A 22,583-nucleotide genomic window follows, 5' to 3' on the forward strand; every position below is an offset into this window, starting at 1 on the left:
CTTAGAGCAGTGTCCCTTATCCAGGGTACAGCCCCGGGCCCCAAAACCACCTGTGCCCATCCCAGCGTGAGAGATGGGGTGGGAATGCCTCCCTGCCACCTTCAAAGCTTCCCTCTTCTTCCACGGCACCATTCCTGACCCGCAGGGCTCCCAGCTCGGATGTGCCCCCAGATCTCATCATCTGCACCCTGGCATGGCCACTTTGGGCAGCCACAGGGGGGTTCCCGTGCTCCCCACACCCCCCCGGTGCCGGGTGCTGCCCCTTCTGCAAAGACCCCCAGCCCTGTCCTGTCCTGTCCTGTCCTGCCGGGGTTTTTTGGGGTCCCTGGCGGGGACAGCGGGGCTGCACGGGCGCGAAGTGAAGCAAGGCAGCCGTGATTCAGCGGGACACGCAGCCGGCCCCGTGCCTGGGCGAGCCGGGGCAGGACGGGCACGGCTCGTCCCTCCCGGGGGCGGGCAGCCCCGGGGGCAGCTCCGAGCCGCCCCGGCCGGGCGGGGGTCGCGCAGACCCCGCTCCCGGGCGGACTCCGGCAGCGCCCGCGCAGCGCCGAGCACCGGGCGGCGGAGCGGCGGGGATGGGGATGGAGCAGGAGGAGGAGGAGGACGAAGGGCAGGAGGTGGGGCTGGAAGTGAAACCGATTGGGGGGGGCGGGGCGGGCTCGTCATGTGAACGGCCGCATGCTCGGGCAGAAGTGGGTCACGGCGCGGCGGAGGGGCAGGTGCCAGAGCCGCCCGGTGCCGCCCGGTGCTTCCCGGTGCCGCCCGGTGCCTCCCGGTGCCGCCGCTCCCCGCCGCGCCCCGCGCCGCTCCGGAGCCCCGCGCCGCCCCATGCGCCCCCCGGCGCCCTGAGCGCGGCGGACACGATGCGAGGTGGGTCCGGGGGGCCGGGGGCTGCGGGGGGCAGCGGCACAAGTTGGTGCCGGTGGGGATCGGGGACACCGCACCAGCCTGGCCGAGGGGCACGGGCAGGACCCGACGTCAGCCCGGACGGGGATACGGGGGAGCCGCATCAGCCCCGCCGTGGGGGACGGGGGGACTCGGTGTCAGCCCGGACAGTGACAAGGGGGGATCCGCATCAACTTTGCTGGAGGAGGGCGAGGGGAGCCGTGTGAGCCCCGCGGAAGGGATGGGAAGGAGCCCGCAGCGGCCCCACCGGGGACACGGGGGGACCCGCAGCAGCCCCGCTGGAACGGGACAAGGGGGGAACCCGCAGCAGCCCCGCCGGGGCCGCTCTGCCTCCTCCAGCTCCCCTTTCGTTGGGAATAAAATTCTTGTTTATTTTGCTTTGCTTTCCGACGCCGGCTTAGACGCACTCTTAAGCTTTTCCCCGCACTAAACCCCTTAATCTCCTCTTCAATATGTTGCTCCCACCAGGGCTGGATTTATTGTAGTTTTTTCCCCCTTTTCCCCCTCCCCACGGCGTAGGGGGCAGTTTGGGAGGCTCCCGCAGGGACGGGCAAGGGGTCAGGTGCAATTTTGGGTGCCCCTTTTCCAGGGCAGGGGTGAGTTGTGCCAGCACCTGCCTGGTTTTACCCGTTACCAAAGGCAATTCCTACTTTTCACCCCTCTGCTTTGCCGAGCAGGCGGTGGGGAGGAGGAGGATGGAGGGAGGAAGGCTCCAGCGGGACAATCCGGCGGGGCCTGGTGATGGTGACGCAGCGGTGGCCGGACTCAGCTCCGTTCCAGCATGCTGGGCTGGGATTTTCATCCTCCTTTAAACCATTTTTCCATCATGCCCTGCCTTCCCCGAGCCCTGAGCCCTGCCAGGACTCCCTGGTGCTCCTCCATAGGTGTATTTTGGGGGGTGCACGTCCTTAGGCTCATTTTGGGGAGTGGGCACCAGGACGTTCATCCTGAGCTCCTCAAATCCTCAAAACCTGCTTCCTCCCTGCGCCGCGGGTGCTGCGGCTCTGCCCCCGCCTCACTCTTGTGTAACGGTGGGGCTGGGGTGGGTGAGGAGGGCGACGCGAGCCCCCCACATCCCCTTCCTGCCCCTCGACATCCTGGCTTTGCACCTTTACGAGGACGGAGGGAAGCATTATCGCCTGCCTAATTGCGATCACGCCTGGCTCTTACGTAGCACTTGCACAGCCAGCACCGGCTTAATTAGCAACTGGGCGAACTTTTCCTTTTTTAAAAATATTTTTCCTTTCCCCCCATGAATTGCTGGTGTCGACCCTAATTTAGGGCCGAACCCTGCTGATATCCCACCGTTCCCCCCAGTCGGGCGTTTTTCCCGCAGTCCCGCGTCCTCATCCCTCTCGAAGCCCAAATGCCGCATGGCGACGCCAAATTGATTCAATCTCCATTTTCCTTCCCAAAACCGCCACCGCTCTGCCCCATTTCCCCGGGGGCCCACAGCAGCTCCTCGCTCCTGTCCTTCCCTGCGCCGCGGCTGCGCCGGGGCCGGGGAAGAGGCTTTGCCTTGTATAATCCTATACGATTTCCAGCCCTCCTGCTCACTTGTTTTGCAAGCAGCGTGGCGAGGAGCGTGCGGTGGCTCGGCAGCCTTTGCGACTTGTCCTAGTGACCTAGATCTGTCATTGGAAAAAATCAGAGAGGGCGGAGGAGGAGCTTCCCTGCCCGTTTCGGCGGCGTGCACACGCTGGCGCGGCCGGCACCCACCGGGCCCTCCCGCACGACGGCCGCGCCTGTCCCGGGACCGCAGCGCGGGGACGGCCGTGCCTCCATTCCCAAAAACCAAACCTGGAGGAGAAAGCTGTCCTCTGCCTTTATGGGGGTCCGGACGGGATTTGCAGGATCCCCCACCCCGATAACCCCAGGGAGAGTCAGCGCCGGGAGAGGGGAGAGCAGCGATGGGGTCGGTGGTCTCTGTCCCCATCCTACAGTCCCTGTCGCTGCTCCCTGTCACGTTTAACTTTGAACTCGCGGCGACTATTTAAAGAGCTGCTAATGTCTAAATCAGCCCGGTTTATCGGATGTGGTGAGCAGAGCTGCTCTCCTGCCTTTTTTTAGCCCCCAGGGAGATAATTACCCCCCGGTTTAGCAGCTCTGCCGGAGGGGTTCTCCCACCGCAGCCCGGCTTGTCCCCGCCCCGGGCTGGCAGGTCCCCCCTCCCCGCAAAGGCCTCACCTTTGCCACCCTTGTGCAGCAGGCAAAGTGCAAAGGGCTGCGGGGCTGGCCTTGGCACGGCTCGGCGTGGCACGGGAGCTGTGGAACCGGAGCTGCTGAACCGGAGCGGCCCTGGGGGAGCCACATCGCCCATCCCGAGCTGCCATTTCCCTGTTGGGGGCACACACTGCACCATGGGAGGGGGAAAAGCAGCTCTTTGCTGGAGACTGGGGAGAAAGCAAAAGCTCCGTTCGCGTGCCTGCAAGGGAAGGTGGCCAGGGGTTGCCCCAGGGCAGGGTGAGAACAGCTGAGCGCTGTTCTGGCCCAAAGTTTCCAGGAAATCTTTGCTGATCGCTTAGGAAAGCAGCTCTCCCTCCAGAATCCCAGCCCGGCACGGGCCGTGGTTGTGTCATCTGAATTTTCCCTGCTGCCCACTTGGCCCCGGTGTTCCTGGAGCCGGGGCTGTGAACACCCGGCATGGGCCTGCCTTGTTTGGGGTTCCCGGGGGTGCAGGGATGGGGATGGGATTTTTTGGCAGCCATGGCCGAAGTGTTGGGGTGCTGGGAGACCCCGAGGCACTGCAGCACTGGAGGCTGTTTAATAGCAAAGCCAACAGCAGATATAAAGGGGTGATAATTCCCTTTATTTCCTTGTTTATTCCTGCCCCAACAGCAAAACACAACTGTGGACGGTGGCTGTGGGGAAGTGCAGTCACTCCTGGGGCTGGAGGCTGCTGCAGAGGATGCAGGTGCAGAACTGGGGTTTAGGGCAGGAATGGGAAACGGGGTGGCATTGTAGGTCCCTGTGTGTGTCCCTGTGTGTCCCTGTGGGTCCTTGTGTGTCCCTGTGGGTCCTTGTGGGTCCCTGTGGGTCCCTGTGCAGCCTGGACTCACCCTCCTCTCCCTGCTCTGGCTGCACCAGGGGGATGCTGAGTCCCCCTGCAAGGGGAGAGGTGGTGGAGGGGAAGCATCAGAGCCCCCCGGTGCCCTGGCTGGGGCTGGGGGATCCAGGGGGGCTGCAGGGCTGCTGCCAACTCCCAGGGGTGCCCATCCTGCAGCATCGATGGAGCCTGGCAGAGGGATGGGGCACAGAGCTCTCTCCCAGCAGGTTCACTGGGTACCAAGCCAGGGCACTGGGGAAGCACTGGGGGGTATTTGGGGCAGGGATGGCCCCAGAGGCACAGAGCCACCTCTGAAATACTCAGAGCTGGGATGCTGCCCCACTGCCTCCAGCAAGGACACCATGGCCTCACGTGGCCCCCCAGGGGAAGGGGTGCCCACATTCTGCCCCTGTGGGGTGACAGCTGTGCAGGCTCACCCTGGGGGACTGTGCAGGGATCTGAAGTGCACCCCAAAACAAACCCCTCCCAGGAGTCCTCACCCCACAGCCAGGGGCACCCAGCTATGCCGATGGGGAGGGGGAGGCAGCTCCAAAAATTCTCCAGCAGCAGTGGGGTCACAGCACATCCCAAGGCTTAATGGGGTGCTGAGGGTTTTGGGGTGATTCCCCCACAGCAGTGAGATCATAGGGCCGAGGGGAGGGACAGGGGGAGGGGGAGGATGAGGATGGGGCCACCTTCCTCCCTGCACCACCGAGAGGGGTCCAGCGCCCACGGCTGCACCCTGCAGGGCCTGCCTTGTTTTGTTTTGGGGTGCAAGAGATGCCCGCCCTTGGGGCGGAGGCGATGCAGGGGAGGGTGTGCCCGGCCCATTCCTGCTCGGGGAGGGCGGCTCTGGCTCTGCCGAAACCGTGGAGGAGCCTCCAGCACGGGCAGGGGGAGCGGTGCTGGCCTGGAGGGGACACACACAGCCAGGTCTGGGGGGTGACAGGCGACCAGGGACACACCTGTGCCCCTCGCCTGCAGCTGCAGCTCAGGGTGGCAAATGGGTGCTCTCAGCTGGAGGTATCACCCCAAAACACCCCAAAATCCCCGCTCCCGGGGGCGGGAGGTCGGTGTGAGCCCAGCCTGGCGCGGGAGCGGCCGCGGGCCCGCAAGGGTTAAGGGCCGTGGTTACACAAGCGGCGTGGCCACGGGCAGAAAGTGTGTCAGTGGGACAGGAGGGACAGGAGGGCTGCACGCCGCACCGGGGGCATCGCCCCGCCACGGCCGGGACCGGGGCCGCACCGGGCCGCTTACATAAGGGCCGGCCGGTGGCAGCGGGCCGGGAGTTGGGCAAGAAGTGTTTACAGTGGGAGGAGAGCAAATACCACCGCCGGGACATTTTAATTGCCGGCTGGAGATCATTATTACTTATTTTTTTTAACCCTTTCGTTGTTTCTTTTATCCTGATCTCTGTTTTAGCCCCATCGGGCCCGGGGTGGAGGTTCCCTGCTGCCTCCCCCGGCTCAGCCCCTCCTAAATGTCCCCCCCCCCGTTCGCACGGTTGGGGTGGGAGGAGATGCTAAATTCTCCAGTGGGGAAACTGAGGCACAGGGTGGGGTGGTTGGGGTGGAGGAATATCCGGGATTTGGGGTCTACTGAGATGTTTTCCCTGATCACAGTGAGATTTGGGGGATGCCGGAGCTGCCGTGGCCACCCCACCCACACCCACCTTCCTTCCCATCCCTCTGGATTTGCCCCAGGGGCGTGTTTGGGGTCGCGGGGGAGATGGGGGATGGTCCGGCCGCCTCGGGGGTCCATGGCCGCGGCACGAGGGGACACTGAAGGAGCCGACTCGGTGATTCAGCCGGGTTTCCAATCAGAGCAGCAATTAACCGTGCCGGGCTGTAATTGCCATCGCCAGGTTACGGCCGTATCTCCACGTCAGTTATTTGGGGCGAGCGTCTTAGAGCGGGTCAGGTGCCAGCGGCGGGCACGGCCGGGTAATTAGCAGGATGGTAATTAGAGCCCCAAAAGGCTGCGGGCACACGGCGGGCGGTCGGGGCTTGTCCTTCATCAGGACAGCATCATCATCATCATCATCACCCTCAGCTCCAGCCCCGGAGGCTCTTGTGGGGCGGGATTTGGCCACCGGCACACGAAGCCTTTGGGGTCGTTGGGGTTTTTGGGGCTCAGCTGGGGCTGCCGGGCCGCGCTCAGCCCCGGTGTTTGCCGGTAATTCCGGGGACCGGAGTATCGGCCGCGGGCGTGAGGGCGCGGCGGGCGCGATGCATCACCCGCGCTGCCGGCGGCTGCAATTAACGTTGCATAACGAGCCCGACGCCGCTTCCTGCCGGGGGTGGCACCCCCTCCCTGTGCCCCCCGCCGTGCCACCACCTCGGTCCCATCCCGGACAGGGCTCGGGCAGGGTGGTGGGGAGCAGAGCGGTCCCTGCGGTCCGGCAGAGTGGCGGGAGATGGCAGCGGGATCCGGGGAATTGGGGGTGTTTTGGTCATGGGAGCTGGGGGGTGGTTTGGGGGTGACCACGAGTGGCCCTTCTGGTGCCTCCGTGCCCCTGTGAAAGGCGCTGCGGTGTCGGTGCAGCTGCGGGGGATGTGAGGATGCCCTGGACATCCCTGCCCTGCCCACCGCGGGGAAACCAGCTCTGCTCAGGCTCAAAGCACGGCAGAGGCGTAGGCAGAGGATGTGGGGAGGGGCAGGGATGGGATGTGACTCCCTCGAGTCGGGGGACAACACACAGCCCTGGGGAAGCTGCCCGGGGGAGGAGGGGTAAGCCCCAAAACCAGCTGGTGCATGTGGGGCACGGGGTTAATCAGTGAGTCAAAGGATGCAGGAGGGATCTGTTCCTCCACTTATGCCTGGAATGGGAGTGGATCCTTCCCCAGAGCCGGGGAGAGCAAACCTGCCCTGGGGGATGCAGTGGTGGCATCCCTGGGGGTACCAAGGGCATCCCTGGAGATACCTATGGAATCCCTGGGGGTACCAAGAGCATCCCTGGGGGTATCAACAGCATCCCTGGGATATTGAGCATCCCTGGGGGGTGGGGTGGGGTGGTGTGTACCAACAGCATCCCTGGGGGTACCCATAGCATCCCTGGGGGTACCAATGGCACCCCTGGGGGACAGAGAGAATCCCTAGGAGGGACCAAGGCCTTCCCTGGGGTACTGAGCATCCCTGGGGGACCGATGGCATCCCTGGGGGACCAATGGCACCTCGGCTGCCCTTCTGGCCAGTGAGGCCTCACTGCCCATCCCAGCCTCCCCCAAGCATTAAGGGACCCCAGGACCCTGCCAGGTACAGGTGGCACTGGCTGAGCACTGGGGCTGTCACTCACAGAGGTGGCCCTACAGAGCACAGCTCTCCAGCAGAGCCACCGATGGCTCCCAGGGGAGAGGCAGAAGGGAATTACCCGAGCGCGGGGATTTGCACAGGCCCAGGAGATTGGAAATAACCATAATCTGGCCCTGGGGGTTATTTTGGCGCGGCGGTGCCTGCCCAGCGCCCTCGAGAGCGCCGCCAGGCTGAGCCCGGCCGGGGCTGCGGGGGCTGCAGCGGGGATTAGAGGGTGCAGAGATGCCGGGAGGCACGTACAGCCCCGGGGGTGCCGAGCATCCCCCCCGCGGGGCGGGAGGGCAGAGCCGGCCCAGATCTGGGGCAGCTGGAAAATGAGGAGGACGAAGCCTATTAGCAGCTCAGTGCCAGCGAAGCAGAAGCGGCAGGGAAGCGGATTTGTGGGGGGAAGGGGCCGGGACCTTGAGCTGGGGGTGGCTATATCGGTCCTGGGTTCAAAGGAGCTGCTGGGGGGCACGGGGGGGCCCAGACCCTCTGCTTGGGGCACACCTCCAGCAGCAGAGCATTTGCAGGGATGGGATGGTCCCTGTGCCGAGGCTGTCCCTGTCCTGGTGCACACATTGGTTGAAAAATAAGGGCAGTGATTCCAAAACAGGGTCCCGGGCACGCTGGGGCAGAAACCTTCCAAGGGCTTTCCTACCCTGGCTCTTGCTGCTGCGGGATGGGGGTTCCCCACACCCTGTGTGAACCTTTTAGGGACCTCTCTGAGGTGCAAGAACCCTTGTGGGGTCTGTGGGAAGGGCTGAGCTGCCGCTTGGGTCCAGCTCTCGTGCCTCAGTTTCCCCAGGTACTGAGCCAGCCCTCAGCCATCCCTCTCCTCCCTCTCAGCAGTGACCATCATTAACCCCCTGGTTTCCCCCCTTTCCCCATCCACCGCAGCCCAAATCGAGGTGATCCCGTGCAAGATCTGCGGAGACAAATCCTCAGGGATCCACTACGGTGTCATCACCTGCGAAGGCTGCAAGGTGAGCCCGGGGAGGCCGGCTGCGGGCAGGGGGCGGCCCTGCCTTCCAGCGGCCGCTTCTCAACTCCTCCCATCCCATCCCCTCCCATCCCATCCCATCCCATCCCATCCCGGGCAGGGTTTCTTTCGGAGGAGCCAGCAGAACAATGCCAGCTACTCGTGCTCCCGGCAAAGGAACTGCCTGATCGACCGCACCAACCGCAACCGCTGCCAGCACTGCCGCCTGCAGAAATGCCTGGCACTGGGCATGTCCCGCGACGGTGAGTCCTGCCCCGGGTCCCCAGGGGTCCCCTGCTCCTCCTCGGAGCGTGTCAGGCACTCAGGATGAAGCTGCTCCCCCCGCTCAGGGCCAGCCCGGTGAGAGGAGGCTTTGGGAAGCAAGAAACGCTTTTGTATTTTCGGGGGGAAAATCGAAATTGGTTCTGTTTGGTTTGACCCAGGGTTGGTCTGGGATGGCGGGGGTGCATCCAGGGGGGTCCCAGCCCCCAGCCCAGGCGCTCCCCGGGCAGCCAGGGCCTTTCCCAGGGCCGCGGCTTTGCCCTGGGGGGTGAAGCTGCCCTGACGCGGCCGCCTCTCCCCCCCGGGGCAGCGGTGAAGTTCGGCCGCATGTCCAAGAAGCAGCGGGACAGCCTCTACGCCGAGGTGCAGAAGCACCAGCAGAGCCAGGAGCAGAGCGGCGGCGCCAAGGACGAGCCCGAGCCCCTGAGCCGCGTCTACACCACGAGCGTCAGCAGCGGCCTCTCGGACCTGGACGACATCTCCACGCTGTCCGACGGGCTCCTCTTCGACTTCCCCCTGACCCCTGATGGCAGCAGCACCTACTACAACCTGGACCTGCTGGCCTCGGCACAGCCCTCGCCCGACCAGTCCAGCCTGGACGTGGCTGATGCCACGCTCATCAAGCAGGAATCTCTCTACGAGCTGATGCTGGAGCCGGCGCTGTTGGCACACGGGGCGCTGGAGGGTGCCCAGCTGCCCCCTGACATCTCTGTCCTGGAGATTGGTGAGTGCCAGGGCAGGGCAGGGCAAGTGTGGGGGGTGTGTGGCCACGAGGATGAGTCAGTGAGTCAAAGGATGCAGGAGGGATCCATCCCTCCACTTACACTTGGAATGGGAGTGAGTCCTTCCCCAGAGCCCAACCTGCCCGGGGGGATACAGTGATGGCATCCCTGGGGGTACCAAGGGGGTGCATCCCTGCTGCCACCTCAGCACCTTGCAGGACACACCCAGCCCTGGGGACACACACCCGGTCTAGGGGAAGGTGTCCTTGCCCACGGCAGGGGGTTGGAATGAGATTTAAGATGAATAAGTGGATGGGATTTAAGCTTCAACCCAAACAATTCTGAGCATCCCTGAGATACTGAGCATCCCTGGGGGTACCAGTAGCATCCCTGGGGGTACCAGTAGCATCCCTGGGGGTACCAATAGCATCCCTAGGGTATTGAGCATCCCAGGGGATGAGCCCAGCCTCAGCTCTTGGAGCAGCCCCGAGGCTCCCTGTGGAGCTCAGCACACCCAAGGTCTGTGGCACATCCCTTGCTTGCTTTGGGCTCAGCCCCTGCTGCCCCATCTGTCCTTGCACCCTGTGACACCGTGTGAGAGCCCCACCACCCCTCCAGCCCTCAGCCCAGCAGCCCCAGAGGCCAGGACAGGGTTGGGGGGCCCAGGTCTCACCTCCTGCTGTCCCCCCTCCCCTGCAGACCGGGTGGCCCAGAACGTGGTGAAGTCCCACCTGGAGACGTGCCAGTACACAACGGAGGAGCTGAAGCGCCTGGCGTGGAGCCTCTACTCCCCCGAGGAGGTCCGTGCCCTGCAGAGCAAGGTGAGTGCCACTGCCACAGCCCCTGGCACAGCCACTGTCCCCTGGGGCTCTGCTGGCTGAGGAGGGGTCTGTCAGTGCTTGGGAGCTGCCCAGAGGGGGAGTTTGCTGTGACAGCTCACACCCCAGGTGTCCCAATGCCACCATCCCCCGTGGATGGCACAGCACTGCCCTGGCGTGACAGAGCTCATCCTTGCCCTGAGGGTGACAGAGCTGTGGTGCCAGCACACCCTGAGTGTCCCCCATGGATGGCACAGCACTGGGGTCTCGTCCCTGCCCTGGGGAGTCACAGAACTGAGGTGCCAGGGTGCCAGCACTCCCTGAGAGTGTCCCCTGTGCATGGCACAGCACTGGGGTCTCATCCCTGCCATGGGGGTGACAGAGCTGGGGTGCCAGGGTGCCAGCACACCCTGAGTGTCCCCCATGGATGGCACAGCACTGGGGTCTCATCCCTGCCATGGGGGTGACAAAGCTGGGGTGCCAGCACACCCTGAGTGTCCCCCATGGGTGGCTCAGCACTGGGGTCTTGTCCCTGCCCTGGGGGTGACAGAGCTGGGGTGCAGGGGTGCCAGCACACCCTGAGTGTCCCCCATGGATGGCACAGCACTGGGGTCTCATCCCTGCCATGGGGGTGACAAAGCTGGGGTGCCAGCACACCCTGAGTGTCCCCCATGGGTGGCTCAGCACTGGGGTCTTGTCCCTGCCCTGGGGGTGACAGAGCTGGGGTGCAGGGGTGCCAGCACTCCCTGAGAGTGTCCCCTGTGGCACAGAGCTGCGAGGCCATGTGGCAGCAGTGCTCGCTGCAGATCTCCAACGCCATCCAGTACGTGGTGGAGTTTGCCAAGCGCATCGACGGCTTCATGGAGCTCTGCCAGAACGACCAGATCATCCTCCTGAAAGCCGGTAAGGGGGGAGCCCCCCTGGCCCCCTGCCACCCCCTGCGTGTCCCCACTGTCCCCTGCCACCCCCAACCCCTCTCCTGAGCGGCAGCCGTGGGGCCAGAAGCAAATCCCATCTTTTCTCTTGGCTGGTGCTTTCCTTTTTTGGGGGTCCCCCCCCGGCTGCCCCAGTTCTCCCAGTGCTGGGGGAGCAGGTGCTGGGCTGGGAGGAGCTGCAGGTCACATCCATGATGGTGAAGGGGGGCACGTGGCGAGTGCCTGCCTTGGGCACAGGCTTTTCTCCACGGCCGCCCTCATCCAAATGTCACCCAGAAACTGGGATGGAAACGAGAACAGAAGGTTTTCCTCTGGGAGAAGGGGTGCCAAACTCAAACAGGAGCAGGGAGGATTGAGAGAAAAGGATTGGCCTCTTCTCCCAGCAAGAGACTGGGAAGAGGAGGATGATGGCAGCGCACACCCACGTCCCCCACCCTTCCATCTGCCCAAGCTGGCAATGCCGTGCCCAGGCCAGGGAGCTGAATGTGCAAAATCCCCAAAACACTGGGACAACCTCATAGTTTCTAATCTGTCAGAGCTGGGGAGCTGAGATTAGCACCCAGCCCTGGGGACACGTGCCAGCATCCCAGCAGGGTGCTGTACCCCAAAGCCAGAGCTGGCTGTGCCTGAAGCGCTGGAGTTTAACTCATTCTTTCATTTCTTCCTTCCATTTTCCTTTTATTTATTTTGTTTTCACCCTTTCCTCTCTCTCGGTGCTCCACCACGACCTCGGTCTCTCTGTGCCTGGCTGCCAATGACTGGATAATATTTCCCTTTGGTGAAATATTGTGGTCACAATTGGACACCTAAAAAAAAAACCTAACCAATCCCAAAAACCCAAACTGGATTTGTTGAAATACCCATTCTGCTCTTGGGAATGAACAATCTGGACCTCAAACGTGCACTGGGGGCTTTCCTCTTTCTTACATTTGGTCCTGGGGTGATGGAAACCCCCCTGACCTTCCCCACCCTGCCCTGCCCTGCCCTCGTCTGCGCTCTCTCTGCCTACATCAGGTTGCCTCGAGGTGCTCCTGATCCGCATGATCCGCGCCTTCAACCCCCTGAACAACACCGTCCTCTTCGAGGGCAAGTTCGGTGGCATGCAGATGTTCAAATCTCTCGGTAAGGGCTCCTGCTGCCCCTCCCTTGGGGCTCTCTTTCTCCTTCTTCTTCACCTCCTTCCTTCTCCATCTTCCTTCTTCTTCCTTCTCCTTCTTCCTTCTCCTTCTTCCTTCCCCTTCTTCTTTCTCCTCCTTCTTTCTCTTCCTTCCTTCTCCTCCTTCTTTCTCTCCTTCTCCTCCCTTCTTTCTTTCTTTCTCCTTCTTTTCTCCTTCTCCTCCTTCTCCTCCCTTCTTTCTTTCACCTTCTCCTCCCTTCTCCTTCCTTCCTTCCTTCCTTCCTTCCTTCCTTCCTTCCTTCCTTCCTTCCTTCCTTCCTTCCTTCCTTCCTTCCTTCCTTCCTTCCTTCCTTCCTTCCTTCCTTCCTTCCTTCCTTCCTTCCTTCCTTCCTTCCTTCCTTCCTTCCTTCCTTCCTTCCTTCCTTCCTTCCTTCCTTCCTTCCTTCCTTCCTTCCTTCCTTCCTTCCTTCCTTCCTTCCTTCCTTCCTTCCTTCCTTCCTTCCTTCCTTCCTTCCTTCCTTCCTTCCTTCCTTCCTTCCTTCCTTCCTTCCTTCCTCCCTCCCTCCCTCCCTCCCTCCCTCCCTCCCTCCCTCCCTCCCTCTCTCCCTCCCTCCCTCTCTCCCTCTCTCCCTCTCTCCCTCTCTCCCTCTCTCCCTCTCTCCCTCTTTCTCCTTCTTCTCCTCCTCTTCCTCCCCCTATCCTCTCTTTTCCCTGTCCCTCTCCTCTCCCTCTGGAACCCAGATAAGGCTGGAATTTGCCAGGTGAGTGTCCAGGACCCCCCTCCCCACCCATCTCCTCTCCCAAAACCTTTCCAAGCTCCGGGTGCCGCTGGGCTCTGCTGCTGGGTGGGCAGAGCAGTGACAGTGACAGTGACAGTGACAGTGACAGTGAGGTGTCCCTGCTGTCCCCTCTCAGGCTGTGACGACCTCATCGGTGCCGTCTTCGAGCTGGGCAGGACCCTGTGCCGCCTGCAGCTGTCGGACGAGGAGCTCGCCCTCTTCACTGCTGCTGTCCTGCTCTCCCCAGGTACTGGGGGGCTCCAAATCTGGGGGTGTCCTGTGGAGAGAGCTGTCCCCAGAAACCTTCCTTGGTGGATGATTTCAGTTATTCCTGGGAAAGGAACTTGGGGGGAAAATGCATCTGCCAAATTTCCTTGGTAGGAAGAGGAACCGTGTCACCCATGGTGGGGTGGGGAGCTGAGAGAGGAGCCAAGTGTCCCCAAAACCATCCTGGGGAGCAGGAAAGGTTAAAAGAGCCACTGCTCTGTGCCTGGGTGAGACCCTTGGTGACTCTGGCCATGTGGTGGCTCTGTGGTTGTGGGAAATGGATTAGCCTCTAATAGTGATGGTGTTCTAATAGTTAGCTTCTAATTGTGATAGCATGATTTATAACATATATTATATGCTATCAGTAAAACATATATTTAATACTTATATTATATTTTATTATTATATTATATTATATTATATTATATTATATTATATTATATTATATTATATTATATTATATTATATTATATTACATTATATTATATTACAATACATTATATTACATTATATTATACATATATTATATTTACTAAAAATAAAATAAAAGTTCTTAAAACACCTCTCTGTTGCCCCATCTCTAAGTCAGAAAAGAACCCAATCCAACAAGTGGTGACTCTGTCCTTCCTCTCCTGCAGACCGCCCGTGGCTGACTGAGTCCAAGAAGGTGCAGAAGCTCCAGGACAAGATCTATGTGGCCCTGCAGCACGAGATCCAGAAGAAACACTCCGCTGAGGACAAGCTCTCGAAGGTAGGGGCACAGCAAACCCAGCCAGGGGTGCAGGGGGTGTCTGAGCTGGGGGATGTGGCTGGGCCAGAGCTCATGAGCCAAAAACATTTTGGAGAGAGAGACCCCAAACCTGTCAGAGGAGGAGAAGAATTTCTCCTCCCAAGGGCTGTGAATCTCCCTTGTGGTGCAGGCAGTGCTGCTGAACCTGGCAGTGCACCAGGAAATGGGGGTGGTTGTTTTAGGAAAAAGAGCCATTTTGGGAATGCTTTGCCCTGCACAGGGCTGGGGTGAGGAGGAGCCCCCAGTGTGGAAAGATGAGGGTTTGGGGTGAGGCCAGGTTGCTGCCAGGCTGCCCAAAGGTGGGCAGTGTGCTGGTGCCCCAGCGCCAGGTTTGATCCCCAAACCCACCCCCTGTGCCCAGGGAAGGGGGAACAGCAGTGCAGGGGACACCGAGTGGTCCCCAAACACCCCTGCTTGTCCCCAAGGGGGGGGGAGAGCAGCATCAGGGCCACCACACACAGCATCCCAGTGGTCACCAGCTCCTTCTCTCCCTGCAGATGGTTTCCAAGCTGCCCTTGATGAAGACCATTTGCAACCTGCACTTGGACAAGCTGGAATTTTTCCGTCTCCTGCACCCGGAGACTGCCATGAACTTCCCCCCCCTCTACAAGGAGGTTTTCAACTCTGAGCTTCAGTACAGCGACCCCCGGGAGAGCTAAGGCCAGGAGCCAGCGGCCCCCTTGGAGTTCCCCAAAATTTGGAGACAAACTGCACTTCAGAGGTTTGGGGCAATTTATTTAAATCAAATAATCAAAGGCAAGAGAAACCCCCGGGGTGGCTGCGGTGCCTCCCTGGCCCCATCTCCTCGCTGTGGATTGCAATAGCTCTTGAATGTAAAGCACCTTGAAGGAAAAAGCAAATGGACTTTGCCATACCAGTGAAATGAATGTGAAATCTCTGCTTGGGAGAGGAGATGCTCCTGGCAGTGGTGAGGGACAGGCTGCTCCTGGTGACACGGGAGGAGGGAGTGCCCTTCCCGCTGTCCTGGCTGCACTCTCCACCTCCCATTTTTATTTCTTTGGTTTTTTAATTATTATTTTTATTTTATTGTGGTTTTTTTAACCCGAACATCAGGCATGGGATAAAGAAGGGGCGATGCTGACTCGGCTGGGTCGGGTTGGGGCTGCAGCTGAGGAGAGGGAAAGGACAGAGCCTTTGCTTTATTTCATCTCCCACGGGTGCAGCGGGACCCTGGGAGCTTGGCCAGGAAAGGTCTGGCTGTGGCTGGTGGGGGACTCAGCACAGGATTTTCCTGTGGGGGAAGCTGCTTTGAGGGAAAAGATTCTCAGTGCAGCAGTGGAAAAGCTTTGCAGGGTCTCCATGCCCTGCATCACAGCATTTTCCCAAATTCTCAGCCAGCTCCTTGGCCAGCTGGGCGACCACCCAAATTTGTGGAGCTGGTTCAGCAGGTTCACCTGCCTCGTGCCACCTCTGTGCATCCCAGAAGCTTTTCCAGGCCTGTGGGACTTCAGCCAGAGCCCAAATCCTGGCCATCCCACCCCAGAGGCACCCGTGGCCACTGAGGGGCTCCAGGGCTGTCCCTGTCCCCGTGGTGGCCGCAGCAGTGGTGGCTCTCTGGGTGCTGCTGCTGCTGTGTGTAGTTCTCTTATCAATCCCATTAAAACTGCCCCAAGGTTCAGCACCCAGAGCAGGGTTTGTGACCCTTTCTCCATCCCACCCCATCCCCAGGTTCCCCTTTCCCACACCACACACAGGAGCCCAGGTGTGGCTGCAGGTTGAGTTGGACCCAGGCTTTCCCCTCAATGAGCTCCCTAGAACTGTTATTTTGGGAGTTGCTCTTGAGTTTGCAGGATTTAGGAGCTTTTGAGGGGGAGAAACTGTCTGTTGGAGCCAAGGGAAGTGAAAGGTCCTTATTCCCTTCAAGGAATAAGGCTGGTTGGAAGGAATGTGGTGTTTGGGACCTGCTGCTCCTTTTGGGAGGCTCAAAAGGGGATGAAGGAAGGATTGGTGGGATGATGCTGTTCTCGGCCACGGCAGCAGGGGATGCTTGAGAGACTCGGTGGCTCTGCAGATGGATTTTTCTGTCCCTGCTCCTGCTCCCACTGCAGCAAATGCCAAAAAACTACGAGGGAAAAACCTGCTCCGAGGCAGCCCCAGTTTCTGCTGACAAAGGGCTAAAATCCTAAGCTCCTTTCCTGCTTTGTGCTGATTCCTCGTGCACCCAACCCCATCCTCGGGCAGCTCGGACCATCCCCGAGCGGGAGCCAAAACCTTTGGATCCACAACTGCACCCTTCAAACCAAACAAGCAGCTTTCTAAGCAACGTGAGGGATATTCCTGCTTTTGTTAAAACACCTCCTAGGGAAGACCATGGACCAACCTTGATGAGGGAAGACTCTCCCATGGGATTTCTGCTCGGCTCCAAGGCGGAGGGAATTTGGGAGCGCGTTCCTCCCCGGCAGCCGCTGCGTGGCTTTGCTGACCACATCCCAGCAGCTTCTGGGAGCAGATTGGAGCCTGCCAGCCTTGGCTCCCTCTCTGTTGGAGCCAGGTCTCTGGGAAAAGGCTGCCAGCCCTCAGCCCACAGCCCCACGCGACGTCCAGTGCCAATGTGCTGCTGTCCAGCGCAGCGTCCACGGCGTGGGGATGTGCCCGGCTCCTCTCCTGCCCTCTCCAAAGCTTGGACAGAAGAGAGAAGTCAGTGCTGCCTTTTATGTCCAGAGGGTTGTGCCTTTTTTTTGTTCTTTTGGAAGCATCATTTCCGACAGCACCGTTCACTTCCCGGGAAAAGCAGCCCCAGAATGTGACTGAGCTCGGAGGGAACAGCCCGTGGGGGTTTGGGAACGTTTGGGGAAAAAACCAGAAATTAAAAAAAAAAAAAAAAAAAAAGCACACACCCTTCTTTTTGCCCTCAGTATTCGTCAGCCAACCCAACACACAGCAATGGTGAATGCCACCGACTTCATTTCATCCGGCAAAGAACCCAGGAAAGCACCTTAATTTGGGAACATCAGAGCCCGTGGGGAGAGATTCTGGATTATTCTGAGCAATAAGAGCCCCCCCCGTGGGAACCTAGGGAAGACTGGAAGTATTAAACACGTGTAACTCAACCTGCCAAACTGCAGGAACCTGCACTTTTCAGTTCTCTTCAGAGGAACCGACTTGATTCGATGATTTTTTGGGAGGGGATATAAAAGTGATTCGGTGTCGATTCGGTGATTCCTGGCCTGGGATGGGTGCCACGCCTGGAAAGGGATGGCAGGGGTGGAAAGGGATGGCAGGGGTGGAAAGGGAAGGCAGGGGTGGAAAGGGATGGCAGGGGTGGAAAGGGAAGGCAAGGGATGGCAGCCCCTGCTTGGGGCTGGCCAGGGCTGTGCCAAGGTTCCTCACCCCTGCTGGGTCACCCAGAGCTCGGAGCTCGCAGGGAAATGACAAAGCCTGGGCAGAAATGCCCAAAAAAGGGAGATTTCCCTCTCCCCTGTGGCCAGTGGGGAGGGGGCCCAGGAGCCCTGAGCCCCCCATGGCTCTGGTGCTCCAGAGATGTTCCCACCCCAACATGGGATGTTCCTTTCCAACAGCCCTGGGCCGCCAGCTGTGGCTCCTTTCCAGACAAAGATTAATTTAGTGTTTGTTTGTCTGCTCTGGCAGTGTAGCTGAGTGTCCATTTCCACCCACAGAACCCTCACACTGTGTATAAAGATGGATCAAAAATATATATAATATATATTCTTGTGAATGTTGGTGCAAAAGAGAAAAATATATAAAGTTTTGGTCGGCTTTATGTTATTTTTTATCTCTATGAATGAAAGGAAGAAATGGAAAACCTTTTATTTCCATTTACCGCCCCTCCACACATTACCTACCTGTAGATACCAACAGGTTTTATGGAAATGTTTTACTTTTTAGATTTAGGAAAATGCTTCTGTTCTCATTGAATGTTCTGTCTTGTAAGATTGTAATTTCTATTTTTTTAAAGAAAAGAAAATAACTAAATAAAATTTCCTCTTTCAGACCAGTCAGCTTAGGAAGGGAGGGCAGGGGAGGGAGAAACGTTTATTTAAGGACAAAAACTGTTGTTGGAATTTTTCATAACATTAAATAAAAAGTAATATAATGTATGGATGACAACCTTTTTACTGAGGTGTGTTCTATAGGTACATAGATGTATATTGCACAAAATTTACAGGAAGAAAAATAAAGTCTGTTTCACAAGGTTAAAAAATATATATATAATGCTGGAAATAATGATTTTAAATTTTAGCAAAGAGGGAGAGTGGGAGTGAATCCCTCAAAGTGATGGGGAAAGCTTTCATTTCCTCCATGGGTTAAGAAGTTTGAATTTCCATGGGTTAAAATGCTTTAATTTCTTCCATGGGTTAAAGACTGAGCTGTACCAGAATCCCAGAATGGTTTGGGTGGGAAGGGACCTCAGAGCCCATCCAGTGCCACCCCTGCCATGGCAGGGACACCTTCCACTGTCCCAGGCTGCTCCCAGCCCTGTCCAGCCTGGCCTTGGGCACTGCCAGGGATGCAGGGGCAGCCCCAGCTGCTCTGGGCACCCTGTGCCAGGGCCTGCCCACCCTGCCAGGGAACAATTCCTGATTGCCAAGATCCCATCCATCCTGTTCAGGATTTGGACATAAAGGCAGATTTCAGGCACTGGGAGGTGTTCTTGCTTCACTTAATGCACAGCAAAGCTGAGGGACAGGGACTGCACCTGGCAGTGCCAGGAACACATTTTGGGACAGGAGAGTGGAGACAGGTCTGGGGGGATGGTGCATCTGTGGGGAGGAATCAGGGACAGCCAAGGAGCATTTGGGAATAATTTCCAAACAGTTCCCAGTCCTAGGAAGGAAAGAATACCTCAGATATACCAGGGCATTATACATGGATGTTCTTGGATGTCCTGCATTTAACAAGGATGCCAGGCACTAATCTCTGCTCTGGGACAGGGACAGGAGCCCAGCAAGGGCTGGAGCTGGGCCAGGCCTTGGCATGGAGCTCAGGGCAAGGTTCTTCCCCCCGAGGCTGCTGGGCACTGCCCAGGCTCCCCAGGGAATGGTGCCAAGGCTGCCACAGCTCCAGGAGCCTTTGGACACAGAATCACAGAATTCACAGAATCACTGGGTTGGAAGAGACCTCCAAGATCATCGAGGCCATCCCAGCCCCAGCACCTCAACTGAACCCTGGCACCCAGTGCCACATCCAGGCTTTGTTAAACACACCCAGGGATGGGGACTCCACCACCTCCCCAGGCAGCCATTCCAGAGCTTTATCACCCTTTCTGTAAAAAACTTTTTCCTGATACCCAACCTGTATTTCCCTTGGCACAGTTGAGGCTGTGTGCTCTGGTTCTGTCAGTGCCTGGAGAAAGAGCCCAGCCCCAGCTGAGCACAGGCACCTTTCAGGAGCTGCAGAGAGTGATGAGGGCACCCCTGAGTCTCCTTTTCTCCAGGCTGAGCACCCCCAGCTCCCTCAGCTGTTCCTCACAGGGTTTGTGTTCCCAGCCCCTCACTGACAGAGCCCTCAGGGCTGCTCAGGGTGGGGTTGTTGGGGTGGCTGTGCAGAGGCAGGGGCTGCACTGATGATCCCTGAGGGTCCCTGCTAACTCAGAATATTCCAGGACTCTTTGAATCTCTGCTCTGGGTGCACACAGGGCAAAGGGATCACTGGGTGTGAAGACACATCCTCATTTCCTTCTGCTTCCCCTGTCAGCCTCACCTGGATGCCCATTCCCCACTGGACAGATCAGAGCTGTGTCCTCAGCACACAGCTGGGCTGGCCAGGAGCTGTGGAGAAGGTGGAAATAACAAAAAGAATCCTTGGAGCAGCAGGGTCAGGCAATGCCAGCTCCCAGTGCTGCCCTGAGCCATTCCCAGGGGACAACACAGCTCCTCCTCCTCCTTCCTACATATTATATATATATGCAATATCCTCAGATATTGCAGGATAAACCCTGGGCAAAGCAGGGCACAGCTTGGGGAGATGTTGGGAAAGGCCATCATCTACTTTGGGGGCTCCCTGGGGTGTCCAGGGAATATATATATATATATATAATATAATGTATAATATATAATATAATATAATATATAAAATATATTATACCTGATATATTATATAATATATATTATATACATATATCTTATATATGATACATTATAATATATAATATATAATATATAATATATAATGTATAATGTATAATGTATAATGTATAATGTATTATATATAATGTATAATGTATAATGTATTATATATTATATATTATATATATGTGAGAGCTCCAGATCCTTGGATTGCTGCACAGTGACATTTTGGTTTTCATTTAAAAAATATTTGTCTTTTTTTTTTCCCCAAAAAATCCTGTTTCTTTGCTGTATTTCGAGAAAATAAAATAATAAATTAAAGCATGGCTTTAAACAAAAAAAAATGCTTAGAGAAAATATCTCCAAGGGAGAAGCTGGGAATTGCCAAGGAAGTTCCAGAGCTGAAGTCGGGGGTCAGGAGGGATGGGATCCCATGGGACAGGAGTTTGGGGTGGCCCTGGCGCTGTCCCCCAGTAACGCTCCCTGTTTTACTGGTCCAGCAGCACTGGATTTACTGGGGCCGAGTGACCTCTGCTGGTTCACACCCAAAATCCTCCCTGCGTGTCGAGGATCCGGATGGATTTCAGGGCAGCTCGGGGGGGGTTTGGGGAAATTTTGGGGCAAGTTTGCACAGGGATGAGCCTGACCCGCTCCCTGGAGCTGGCAGTGACAGAAAGCACGGCCCCAGCGCTTGGAAATGTCTTTTTAAGTCCAGCTGGGGTTTTACACACCCGAATTAATAGGATTTGCAGAGCTGAGAGCTTGGAGAGGGATCCCTGCTATATTAAGGAGTCTAATGTGGTGAAAATAAGGACTTAAGGAGCTCTAGAAGTGTTCAGGCTGGAAGGGATCAGAAAAAAAATTAAATAAACAAAATAAAATTCCTCTTTTAGACCAGGCAGCTTAAGAAGGGAGGGCAGGGGAGGAAGAAATACTAATTTAAGGACAAAACTGTTGTTGAATTTTTCATAACATTAAACAAAAAGTAATGTAATGTATGGATGACAACTTTTTTACTGAGGTGCATTCTGTTGGTACATTGTTGTATATTGCACAAAATTTGCAGGAAGAAAAATAAAGTCTGTTTTAGGAAGTAAAAAAAGTAAAAAAAAAAGTAAAGTAAAAAACCCCACAAACAATAATGTTAATATTGTTAGAAATAGTGATTTTAAATTTTAGCAAAGATTGAGACTGAAAATGAATCCTTCAAGGTCTTGAATTGGAAGAATTTTAATTTCTTCTGTGTTCTCGGGTCCAAGCTGTACCAGAGTCCCAGAATGGTTTGGGTTGGAAGTGTGAAAAACGCGAATTTTAAAAGTTTAATATTAATAAAAAGGTTATAAAAATAGTAATATAATTACAGTAATAATAATTTTGGACAATTTGAATTAGGACAATGTGAGACAATAGAAACAAAGAGTTAGGGATGTCCGGGTACCTTTTTCTGGGCAAAATAAGCCTGAAAAGGGACCCACGTTAACAGAGGATTAACCCTTAAAAACAAGAACCTGTTGCATATTCATACACCTCATACATGATGCATAAATTCCATTCAAACACAGGATTCTGTCTGGTCATCTTCAGCTTCTTCCTCTTAATCCTAATGGCATCATCCTGACCGTGTGAGGTGGGAAGAAGTTCATTTCTTCTGATAATGGAGCAATAAATTCTCTTTCTCTGAAGGATTCAGGTGTCCTGTGGCTGCCATCTCAGTGCAAGTTCTTTCTTTTAAAAAAGTATCTTACATAGCAAAGTTTCTATTTTGACATTTTGTTGTAACGTACAACTCTATTTAACACTACTTAAGAGAATTAATACAGCATTACTTTCTAACACAACACATATAATATTCATTTGAATATTTAAGAAAAGCCAATCATAAAATATGCATTTTTCACAGGAAGGAACCTTAAAGCTCATCTAATATAACTTTATACCTGCATTTTAAGCTGCTGTGCCTTGAATCCTTGAGGGATCTTGAAGACAGGAGAGTATCAGTGCTGGAAAAGTCTAATAGTAATTCTGAAGAGGGAGAAAGCAGACCATGTTTGATATCTTTATTAATGTCAAATGATCATAGAATCCCAGATTGGTTTGGGTTGGAAGGGCCCTCAAAGCCCACCCAGTGCCACCCCTGCCATGGCAGGGACACCTCCCACTGTCCCAGGCTGCTCCCAGCCCTGTCCAGCCTGGCCTTGGGCACTGCCAGGGATGCAGGGGCAGCCCCAGCTGCTCTGGGCACTCTGTGCCAGGGCCTGCCCACCCTGCCAGGGAACAATTCCTGATTGCCAAGATCCCATCCAGCCCTGCCCTCTGGCACTGGGAGCCATTCCCTGTGTCCTGTCCCTCCATGCCTCGTCCCCAGTCCCTCTGCAGCTCTCCCGGAGCCCCTTCAGGCCCTGCAGGGGCTCTGAGGTGTCCCTGGATCCCTCTCTCCCCCGGTGAACATTCCCGCTCTCCCGGACGTGTCCCGGCCCCCAGAGCCGTTCCCCCGGGCAGGGTCGCTCCCGGTACTTCGGACAATTCTGTCCCTCCCGGCTGCCGTCCTGCGCCACCGCCCCTCCCCTCGGCCCTGCCCCTCACATGATAGCGGTGGGTGTG

General features: G+C 57.0%; 1 protein-coding gene and 1 long non-coding RNA gene across 3 annotated transcripts; one reads left to right on the forward strand and one right to left on the reverse strand.

The window, feature by feature from the left end:
• Positions 1-569: 569 nt before the first annotated feature.
• LOC136566957 (nuclear receptor ROR-beta-like) lies at positions 570-16,785 on the forward strand. Of its 2 annotated transcripts, none has more exons than XM_066566359.1 (10): positions 570-617; positions 8,144-8,229; positions 8,347-8,488; positions 8,818-9,231; positions 9,929-10,050; positions 10,818-10,950; positions 11,997-12,104; positions 13,015-13,125; positions 13,784-13,896; positions 14,433-16,785. In XM_066566359.1, exons 3-10 carry the CDS (start codon positions 8,476-8,478, stop codon positions 14,592-14,594), a joined length of 1,176 nt encoding a protein of 391 aa, XP_066422456.1. In that variant the 5' UTR covers positions 570-617; positions 8,144-8,229; positions 8,347-8,475; the 3' UTR covers positions 14,595-16,785. The 2 variants fall into 2 exon arrangements, with proteins under 2 accessions (XP_066422456.1, XP_066422455.1); XM_066566358.1 differs by lacking the exon at positions 570-617 and adding an exon at positions 789-870.
• A 4,503-nt stretch (positions 16,786-21,288) lies between these two features.
• LOC136567076 (uncharacterized) lies at positions 21,289-22,504 on the reverse strand. Its single transcript, XR_010785102.1, has 2 exons — positions 21,920-22,504; positions 21,289-21,707 (listed from the first exon to the last, which is right to left on the reverse strand). It is a non-coding gene; the product is annotated as an uncharacterized lncRNA (long non-coding RNA).
• Between the last annotated feature and the right edge of the window lie 79 nt (positions 22,505-22,583).

This window comes from Molothrus aeneus, chromosome 27, assembly GCF_037042795.1.
Source record: "Molothrus aeneus isolate 106 chromosome 27, BPBGC_Maene_1.0, whole genome shotgun sequence".
NCBI lineage: Eukaryota > Metazoa > Chordata > Aves > Passeriformes > Icteridae > Molothrus > Molothrus aeneus.

What these genes read in the sequence shown, in the direction of transcription:
- LOC136566957 (XM_066566358.1), top strand. An exon ending in CATCTCTGTCCTGGAGATTG is followed by an intron (nt 9,232 to 9,928) that starts GTGAGTGCCAGG and finishes CCTCCCCTGCAG; the next exon opens with ACCGGGTGGCCCAGAACGTG. An exon ending in TGCTGTCCTGCTCTCCCCAG is followed by an intron (nt 13,126 to 13,783) that starts GTACTGGGGGGC and finishes CCTCTCCTGCAG; the next exon opens with ACCGCCCGTGGCTGACTGAG.